Raw genomic sequence first — 11,262 nt, 5'->3', positions numbered from 1 at the left:
GATATGTATGATTTGACATATACATATTTACTTTACATGGAGGTTTGAGGGACACAGCTGCAACCAGAAGGTGGAAAATTCTCCCTTGCCCCAAATTCTACTGGCAAAAATGGGAAGAGAATACCCTTGTCTAAGAACTTATCAGGCCCCTGTAGAGGTAATTTTTGAGCTTTGGTTTGGTTTTTGTATTGCCCAGGATATACTTTGACAAAGCCTGTGGCTCAGCAATAGACCTACTCTCTTATTCTGAGCACCTCATCATCTTTGGTTTCAAGTGGAAATTCCTTACATTGTCCTCCTACACCAGGAACCCTAATTTCCTTCCATGAGCTTATTGCTCATGGTGTCATCTTAGAGATCTTCTTTCATGACAGTGGGCAAAATATATGCCACTGGAGTCTAGGAAGAGTCAAATTTTGCTGCTTTCCTTGACATGAGGAAGTCAAGAAAGGGACATGTTCTTCTCATGAGAAGAAAGAACAATGAGGGGGGGTGCTGTTTTGACAATTTTGAATTTGAAACAATGCTATATCGTTAAGTTGTTTGGAAAGTGAGGAATGTGACTTGTTCATGGTCACATGACTCATGAATAACAGACCAAGGAAAAGAATCCAGAACACTTAACCCCCAAAACCACACTCCCCTCATTCCAAACATGCTAAAACATAGGGCAAGGAAGCCTTTTTTTTGGTAACTATACAGAAAAAGATTTAGATTTATGTCCATTAAAATCGTATCCCGTTGCCAGGACATATGAGATATATATCTTCAGTGTGGTCTTTCCTGCACTTAGAAACATTGTGCCATGTTGGCTTTCTCCATTGTCTCTTTCAGTAATGGGTTTAACTTCAAGTGGATTATAGAGTTCTCAAATATTGTTTTCTACTTCTTCAGAATCTCTCTCGGAGAACATTTTCTGATATCATTTCAAAAATTTCAAAATCAATCTGTAGACCTTTATTAGGGCCAGTTAGACCACCTAGTGCAAGATTCATTTCCATAATATTCCATAATAAATATCATCAGCTTCTACTTACCTACATCCAGGGACAGTGCACTTACCAATTCACAAAACATCTACTGTATTATGATTGAAGAGTTCTAGTTATTAAACTATATATAAATTATAAAGACCAAAACCCTGACTCTTAAGAACTTTGAATGACAAGTTCTAGTTTTACTTTCTCAAGCAGATATTTCAAACTGGGACCCCACGAGGGACCCCTTTCAAATAGCATTTTGTTTGGCCTGCTTGGTGCTTTTTAAAAATAATAAGCCAACATTGAAGAAACTGAGAGATTTTGCAAAAAATAAGGTTTTCTGGCTTTTCTTAAAAAAAGAAGGATCTTGTAATATTGCAGCCACTTTCTTACAGGGCAACAGTTATCTGGACCTGAGTGGGGACTGCCTCTTGTAGATGGGGCATAAGTTCTCCAGGTCTCCAGAGACCTCCACTTCCTGTAGATTTCTACATCCTGTGGCTGAGTATCACTTGCCATTAATTATCATGCATGTACTATTGTTTTTCTAACATCTGGCTAGCTCTATTCCCTTATATTACCTTTCTGAGTCCTGTAGGCACATTTGTGACCCCTTGAATTAGGCAGTACAGAGCAAATATGCTCCTTCATGTACATGAAAAAGTTGTCTTTTTTTGCTCTACATGTCTTTAGTCCTCCTTAGGTTTCAGTTCTTTTAACCATACCTTGTTTAGTATAGCTTCTAATGCCATCCCTCCTCTGGATATTTCTTCAATTTGTCTCAGCCTCTTTTAAAACATGGCACCCAGAACTTAACACAGTGGTGGAAACCTGGAACCATGGACTCTTATTATCCTTTCCATTTCTTAAGTTATAGGCGTCATGAGAATCTGGTAAGTGTTACAGGTTGAGTGGGTTCTGTTCTGTTTGCACAGCACCTTCATTCTTTCTGGACACAACCCTCTCCTCTTCTTTGGGACCTCTTCCTCCTTGCCATGTTCTACTCTGTGAGTTGCTAACAACTGATGAGACCTCGGCCACAGAGATTCATCCCAGGGTGGGCACCTGTCACAAACCAAGACAATGAGGAATGTTTCCTGAATTTTTTTTCTAACCAGAGATTGAAATTTTGGTTTCTGAGATTATAAAGATAAAAATCTGAAGCTACAGGTTACTAGCCTCCATGCCTGTTGGAAACGCTGGTCAGAAAGAAATCACCACACAGAATCACAAGAAAAAAATACCAGGTATCATCACTGAAGTCCCTGGTACCAGTCATCCCTAAGGCTGTCCTTTGCAAATTTTGTTTTTGTAAGCCATTGTATTCTTTTTCCTTCTTACTATCCTCCCCTTCTGCCTCTCTTCCCCTCCTTCCGTCTTTCCTTCATTCCTTCTTTAGAAAAATTATTTATTTATTAAAAACAAAAACAAAAAAAATAGCCACAAGACGTTATTATTCCCGTTACGAAGGGCAGGTTGTTGCAGGACTGGGGAGTGATTTTTGAGGGAGCGGAGGAGGCCCCTCCTTGACAGAGATGAGTGGGCTCCGCAGGACCATGATGACTGAGCCCCCGCACAGGAACACCCTGGAGATGTAGCAGTGCTTGGACTGCTTACCTTGCCACTCTTGAGGACATCGGTCCACATCTCCTTCCCATTCTCCAGCACCACATTTTAGTGCCTGTCAAAGGCCTGGGCACGGCCCAGGAATTTCTTGTTGTGACAGTTGGTGAGCACTTGGGTGGTGTGGTTGACCGACTCTGCGAGCAGGAAGAGTGGACCCGTGTCGAACTCCTCTGCTTCTGCAGCTCCTCTGGCCTGGGGCCGTCTCAGGAGGGGGCTTGCTGAGGAGGCTCACGGTGGTAGTGGCTGCGCTCTCAGGTCTCGCCTATGCCCATCTCTTGTGTTGCTTCTGCCTCTGTAAAGAGTCTTATGTTAATTTAAATTTCCTCTGTCTAGCTGACAACCAAGTAAGAAAATCTCCCCTAAGAAAATGGGTAACTCACAGGTGATGTGACTATGTGAAAGAACAAGTGACTCCCTGGCCAGGTGAGAAACTGTTTTCGCACTAGGATGGACTATGAATTGCCTATGATTTCTAGTCCACAGCCATCATTTTGGGACCACATATTTGGGGGGAATAATTATTTACTAAATTGACTTCAGTGATGTCTTATTAATCCTTGTATCTAAGGAATAGTAAATTAATAATAAATAATGATTCGATTTAATTGATTAGAATTTCAGAATATGTGGCTAGTCCTGCCATGGTCCCAGAATAGATAATAACTTAATCTTTACGTATTTAGGATTCTGCCTCATACTTATTCTAAAGACTACTAAACTCTGCAGGGCAGTTCATCATACCCATTTTGAGCTAGTGGTTTTGAATTTATCCTTGGGCAGGAAATGTGCAAATTAGAACAGATCTTACTGTAGAAAAAAAGGACAGGGTTGTTTCAGTTGCTCTGATTTCTGCTTCTGTGGAGCATTTGTGATCCCCCAAATTTGACTTCTAACGCAGATCTGACTTCCAGCTGGGGAGGGGAGACAACGGTGTACAGCTCCCTGCATCAGCTCTCTTCCACACTGCTCCCCTGTCCAGTTCACAGAAAGGGGTTCTGAGGCTGAAAAGACCCACTGCATGAAGGAGAACTTGCCTAACATTGGCCTTATCACAATCCATCCTTTATGGACCAACTCATGCTTTAATTTATTTTGTTGATAATAACCTTCTGAGTCTGTGAGTAGGTTACTGTCTCTCTCCTAGCTCATGGTAACTGAACAAATACTTGTAACATCTCCCTGGGTCTCTCTGTGTGTATGTATGGATGAATTTGGAGATCACCATGTTCTTTCAATAATAAATGAGAACACCCTGCTCTAAGCTTGAAATGTTTATACCCCTTTGCAATATAATTAGAAACAAGAATCCTACGATAAATAAGTGTGCTTAGATGCACATGGATAAATGCACTCAAGTCAAAAGAAGGGTGACACTTTTGAAAATTTTCATTTAGAAATATGTATATGTGTGGAGAAAGTTGTGAGATTTTAACTTAGTAAAAATAAAATAATTTCCCAGTTATTTTTGTTCTTCCTCCACTGCCCCTCCCCACGTCCCAAATTGGAAAAATTTCCTATGTGTTTTTTTTTTCTTTTCCAGGTATTTATATTTCAAAGATAAGAAAAACAATGATTTTAAGGGCAAACCAAATTAAACATAGTGTATTTATATATTCCTAAACATAAGAAAAAAGCAACCTGAGATCTGAAAGGACACTAAAAGAAAAAAAATTCAATTTTGTGATATATTATATTTCCAAAAATTTTTTGTCCTAAGTTAATTTTTAAAGAAAATTTACCTCTAAATATGTGTCCATATATGCATAACCAATTGACTTATTTCACACCTGATTTATGAGTTTTATACAGTCTTAGAATAATAATTGCAATTTATGCCTATTTATTTCAAATCTCTTTGACCAGCAACATGAATTTGGAAATGTACCTCATGTAGAGGTACCTTCTGTAGTCATTCAATAAATCAAATATAACCAGTTCTTACTGGAATTAACCTTTGAGAATGACTCAATACCAATTTCCCCTAACCTATGTATGCAATAGCATAAATCTAAACCATGGTTATTGTTGATGTCAGCAATTTTAATTGGATAATGCCTAACATATCCTTGAAAAATCATCCTGGGGCAGTTTATTTTAAATATTGACTAATATGTGCTTTACTTTGCTAACAGTCTAAAGAAATTGGTTTTCGTTTATAGTATATTAGTACTTGGAAGGCTAGGTTAGCATTAGCTGGCTGTCGTCAGCCTTACTCATTTCCAAATGTTAACCATAAAATGTTATATTTTATAACATATATGTGTAGCCATATTATATGTTATAAAAAATATGAGAAAGAAACAGACACCCACTTATAAGACTGAATCCTAAAGTTAAAAGCATAGAAATTGTAGCAGCAAAGCAAATTCCCACAGTTGATGGAAAAGTCTTTTCTTACAGTTTTATTATCCCTTAAAAGTTAGTGTTCAGGACTTCCCTGGTGGCGCAGTGGTTGAGAGTCTACCTGCCGATTCAGGGGACACGGGTTCGTGCCCCAGTCCGGGAAGATCCCACATGCCGCGGAGCGGCTGGGCCCGTGAGCCATGGCCGCTGAGCCTGCGTGTCTGGAGCCTGTGCTCCGCAACGGGAGAGGCCACAACAGTGAGAGGCCCGCATACCGCAAAGTAAAAAAAAAAAAGTTAGTTTTCATGTGGCTTCTAATAAATACCTTTCTATTTTTTTTAGTTATCCTCCTTAACAATCTATTTCTATTATTTTGAGTTGTAATTACAAACAAAAAAGGAACGACAGGTTTTTGTAAGAGAACCTAATATTAATGCAAAATTCTTCTATGTGAAGCTACCCTGTCTCCCTTTATCCCCATCTTATCCCTTGGGCCACTCTTCTCCAACCCCCCAAACAACATCCCAATCTCTGTTCAAACAGATGAAACACAAAACTACAGAAACTTAAAATGGTACAAATGGGACAAATGAACTAATAATGAACTACTATACCCCCTGGCATTTGTAAAACCTTTTCTCTCTTGCTAATGTAATTTTCCAGTCAGAGATGGGGAAGGCTTTCTCAAGGTTATGTCTGTACAAATGGCTGAGGAAGAGCCCAGGGACTCCGTTTCATTCTTTGTAATAGTCACAGAAGAGTGATTGCTTCCTTGACTTTGTGGCCCTGATCATTCCTTAAGTGGTTGAGTAAAAAACAACATGTCCCTGGAGGAGAGCTTTCTGATGGTTTTTCTGTGGTCGATTACTCCTGGGATGCTCACCATCACAGTAGGTCACCATGGTGATGCCACATTCTCTAGCCTCCCTCTGATCCTTTTGTGATAGTGATGCCAACATCTCATTTATAAAATTAATGCACTGTGGCCCAGCTTCACAGTCACTAATAACAATATTTTGTGGAATAAATGAGTGAAAAAGTGACGAACATAGACTGGCATAAAGAATAACTTCTGCTGTAAATACTCTGTTATGTCTGGACGTAGCTGTTTTAAAAAGTAAGCAGGACTAACTAACACTTATTGTTGAATATATTGTTAACCTATTAAGCAATAAAAAAACTGTTTTATTATACATTTTTCTCCAAACATCTGATTTAAGCCATGCTAGCTGTCTGCACTATCCTTTCAGAAATCTAACCATTTGTTTGAGAACACTAGAACAAAGTGGTGATGTCCAGACAAAGTTCTGACCCATTTTTCTTTCAATTTAAATGATACTAGTGAAAATCCATGTCTGACACATGATGTTGTACAAGCAACTATCCCATAGCTATGAGGTTAGAGATGGATTTCATTGTATTGTTAGCCATTCTTATGTACTTACTATTTCTCTGAAATGGTTAATACAATCTATATGATAAAATGTTGATCAGTTTTTTTCTTGGAAAACATTTTGTTGTTGAGTTATGCTAATAAGTAAGCTTGTATATATTATTCTTTTTAAAATTTTTAATATTATTCTTAATAGGCTCCTATTAAGGAGGTTGGGTTTTTCTCACATTACTCCAGCACTGACACTTCCTTTGCTTCCCACTTCCACTTTTGAGAACTCTTTTTTGATTACATTGGGACATTGGGCTTTCCTGGATAATTCAAAATAATCTGCCTATTTTAAGGTCAGCTGATCAGCAACCTTAATTCCATTTGCAGCCTTAATATAATTTAACATAATTTGTTTCCAGTTTGTAAGGCAGCATATTTATACATCCAAGGACTAGGACATAGGCATCTTTGGGTGGCCATTCTTGCACATGAATATAGAAAGAAGAATTTCAAGAGAGGCTTAGTATCTAAACTACTTAGTATCTAAACATTAAAATTTTCAAAACATGGCCACAGAGATAACTATGAAATTTACACTCACAATAAGAACAAGAGTCTCTTAGTCAATATGTTCATTATTCCAGCATGAAATTGACTTTGTTCTTGAGTAAAGGGGCCACTACCCCAATATTGTGAAGTAAGGGGTTTGGGGGAAAGTGGTGTCTGTTCATTGTAAGGTTTAGGCAGAAGCATTCTAGAAAGCTATCTCCATGTTCCCATGCTCAGGAGGCAGATACTGTAGAATGCCTCTTCAGATTAGGAGCTGGAGTGGCTCATCAATGGCAGATCTGAGGGAGAAAAATATGGCAGGAAAGCATTGAAGTCTGTTTGATCTCAGGGATCAGCGTATCATGAACTAAATATTTCATGAGTATGAGGGGAAAACCACAGGATCCTCTGACATTTTTTCATAGTTTTATTTTTTCGTTAAGTTGATCTCCAGAATTTGTGAAGGGCTTTCTGAAGTGGGTCTGAGAGTGCATTGTCAACTGATTCTATGATTTCTGTTATGATCATTCAGCAGTGTGCTATAATAACTTTACTTTTTATGATACTCTGGAACATTGTTGGGGGAATTGGTTGACTGATATCAAACTCTTCATAATATACTGAAAAGGAAATTTTGTCATTAAGAAAATGATAAATACCCTTAACTATATTCAATATCCTGTGATAAACCATAATGGAAAATAATATAAAAAAGAATATATATATATATATTATTAAATCACTTTGCTGTACAGCAGAAATTACACAACCTTGTAACTCAACTACACTTCAAGAAAAAAAGAAAATAATAAATACCCTTGAAAAAATTTAAATAATACAAAAGGGCATACAATAAGAACATCTCTCTCAGTCTAGACCCTTATGTTCTGCTCCAAGGAGATGTTTCCTGGATACTACTTTAGAAGCATCTATTTCTTGTGCATCCTTTTAGAATATTTCTATGCATACACATGCAGGTGTATAAATACATTCTTCTCTTTACACAAATTAAGGTATTATAAACACTAGTCTGTATCTTACTTTTGTTCACTTAACAATATATTTTGGTAGTCTCCACATATCAGCAGATGTAGAATCCCTTTTTCCTTTTGATGGCTCATAGTAATCATTTAAGCACAGACTATGTGCAGTTTTAGGATGGAAGCCACGTTCAAATACCTAGCTATGTTTCTTGATACTGTTTAGCTTTATGTTAGGAACTAATCCAAGACAGAAGAGATGACAGGTATAGAAGTACAGTAGGTTGTATTAGTATTTACAAAATAATTATTTTTCCCTGTGGAAGGATTTTATATCCTTGGCTTGTTGGAGTAATGCCTAGCCATGTGACTTCCTTTGGCCAATGCAATGTTGAAAATGTGTCATCCTCAAGGCAGAAGTTATAGGAGCCATATATCTTTTCCCTCTGCCATAAAAACCATTTAAGTCCCAGACAGATACCACTCCTTCTGCTGGGTTATGGAATGAAGTTGACATGGAACATAGCTGTAACCTGTAACCCACCCATAATGGATGGGTAGCATGAGAGAGAAATAAAACTTCATTATCTTAAGTAACTGCTTTCAGGAAATTATTTGGAATCACAGAATGATCTAGCTTATCCTGCTGATACAGGGAGCAACCTAAGGAACTATCAGAGTGTGAAAAATTTTAATAAAATAGTTCTTCTTGTTGTGAAATGGTTTCCAGTGACCCTGTTTTTCCTGATTCCTTCCTCCTCAATTCCTCCTCAATTAAATCAAGTGACAAAAAAACCCATGAATAAATAATGCAACACAATATATATTGACGCATGTAACATTTTCATTCTATTTATGCATTTTATTCTATTTTAATTCTATTTCAACACTTCCCAGGCTATTTTGTCCACAGGTCAAAGTAAGTGATATTTTTGTGTTTTAAAACAAACAATTTTGGGGACAAATGTCTGCTTCTGGTCATGATGGAGTAACTGGGTCCAGAACTTCCCTTCCCACCGTAAACAACTAGAAAACTGGACAAACTACATGAGGCAACCGTTTTGGATGTTGGAAAACAGGCAGCACAGGACTGTGATTCCTGAAAACAGAGAAACAAGTTAGGGAAGCCTAAGATAGCCCAATTTTATGCCTGGAGGCACTTGCCTCACCCTGGTTCAAAGAGGGGGATCCCAAGCAGAGCACTGCAGAATTTCTGAGTTGCTGAATCAATACTGGAGGTCGGGATGGCTGAGGTGATTGGAATTATCAGGACAGAGTATTGGGGAGAAGGGAATTTGGCAGTAAAAAAGGTTCAGAAATTTCATAGGGATTCCCTTGAGTCTGTTGTTGAATACTTAACTGCGCATATATAGGGAGAAACACCCCAAGGCTGGGCAAATAATGATGAAGAAGCTGTATTTCACACAGGGCTAGAAGATATTCAAGTTCTGAGCAGCCAGGGTCCTTGTTGAAAACTTGGGGCATTTGGTAGAGACCTCAGGGTGGTTGTGCCTTAATAGTGAGGCTAAACTAGCCATAGAGTAAAGGCCACTCAAGATCCACTTTCTAAAGCTTAAAAACAATCTTGAAAATGATAAAGCTGATCTTTAAGTAATGTAACTCTCTGTCAAAACAAAGTGCAACACTCTTTAAAGGAAGACCACAAAATCCAGCATTCAACAATATAAAATTAGCCAGGTTTAGCATTAAATAAAAAGGTACTAATCTTTTGAAAATAGGAAAACATGATCCATATTCAATAGAAAAATAAGTCAAAAGAAACCTTTAAGAAGTGACAGATGATGGAATTAACAAATAAGAATTTTTAAACAGCTAATATAAATATGCGTAAGTATTTAAAGAAAAATGTGAACATAAAGAGGAGAAAAATGAAATAATATATAGAGCAAAACAGAAACTCTAGTTTTGAAAAGTAGAATATCCAAAATGAAAAAGCACTGGGTGGAATTCGTAGCAGATTAGACATTGCAGAAGAAAAAACAAATCAGTGAACTTGAAAGCATAACAATGAAAAACCATCCAAAATAAAACATATAGAGAAAAATACTGAAACAAATGAACAGAGCCTCAGGAACTTTGGGAAAAATTTCCAACAGTCTAACATATATGTTGTTCCAGGAGGATGGGGGAGGACAGAAAAATATTTAAAGAAATAATGGCTTAAATGTTCTAAATTTGATGAAAACTGTAAGCCCACAGATCTGAAAATTTCAAGGAATTTCAAGCATGATAAACACAAAGAAAACCACATTAAGACACATCATAAACAAATTGGTAAAAACCAGTGATAAAGAGAAAATCTTAAAAAGCAGCCAGAGGGGGGGAAAAATCACGTTATGGATGGAAGAATGAAGATAATTACCATAATCTTCTCATTTGAAGCAATGCAAACCAGAAGACAATGGAACAGCATCTTTAAAGTGCTGAAACTAAAAACAAAACCAAAACCAAAAACAGAACGAGAAAAGCAAACAAACAACAGTACCCTATCAAACTAGAATTCTATATTAAGTGAATATTTCTTTCAAAAAAATTGAGCTGAAATAATGACTTTTCAGACAAACAAAAGCTGAAAGAAGTTGTATCCAGAAGCTCTAAGCTATAAGGAATGCTAAAAGACATTCTTGAGGCAGAAATTTAGAGCCATATAAAGAAATAAAAAGCTCTACAAATTGCAAATATATGGGTAAGTTTAAAATAATTTTTTTCATTTTAAAATTTCTTCAAAAGATAGTCAACGCTCCCTTTCTGCGCTCGCGCTCGTTGTGGTGCCACCAGACGCTCCCTCAACATGCAGAACGACGCCGGCGAGTTTGTGGACCTGTACGTGCTGCGGAAATGCTCTGCCAGCAACCGCATCATAGGCGCCAAGGACCACGCGTCCATCCAGATGAACGTGGCCGAGGTTGACAAGGTGACAGGCAGGTTCAACGGCCAGTTTAAAACCTATGCCATCTGCGGGGCCATTCGCAGGATGGGCGAGTCAGATGACCCCATTCTCCGACTGGCCAAGGCTGACGGCATTGTCTCAAAGAACTTCTGACTAGAGAGGATCCTGGATGTGGAACCTGTGTTATAAATAAAGAGTGAAAACCTGTCAAAAAAAAAAAAAGATAGTCAACCGTTTGAAGCAAAATTAAGAATACATTTTGAGGTTTCTAATATTTGAAGAAATAAAATATATAACTACACAAAAGTTGGGAAGGCGGAAATGGAAGCACACTAATGTAAGTGGTATAATAACATTTTAAGGTAGATTTTGATAAGTTAAAAATGTGTATTTTAAACCCTAGAGCAAACACACACATATGCACAAACCAAAAACTAAAAATATAGAGACAGAGGTAATAAGCCAATAGTAGAGATAAAATGCAATCGT

At 37.6% G+C, this 11,262-nt stretch overlaps 1 protein-coding gene across 1 annotated transcript; it reads left to right on the top strand.

The window, feature by feature from the left end:
* Nucleotides 1-10,632: 10,632 nt before the first annotated feature.
* Nucleotides 10,633-10,985, top strand: LOC132483277 (small ribosomal subunit protein eS21-like). Its single transcript, XM_060088559.1, has one exon. It carries the CDS (start codon nt 10,675-10,677, stop codon nt 10,924-10,926), a length of 252 nt encoding a protein of 83 aa, XP_059944542.1. The 5' UTR covers nt 10,633-10,674; the 3' UTR covers nt 10,927-10,985.
* The last annotated feature ends 277 nt before the right edge of the window (nt 10,986-11,262 follow it).

This window comes from Mesoplodon densirostris, chromosome 2 (assembly GCF_025265405.1).
Source record: "Mesoplodon densirostris isolate mMesDen1 chromosome 2, mMesDen1 primary haplotype, whole genome shotgun sequence".
Taxonomy (NCBI): Eukaryota; Metazoa; Chordata; class Mammalia; order Artiodactyla; family Ziphiidae; genus Mesoplodon; species Mesoplodon densirostris.
This window is presented reverse-complemented; position numbering and strand designations above follow the sequence as displayed.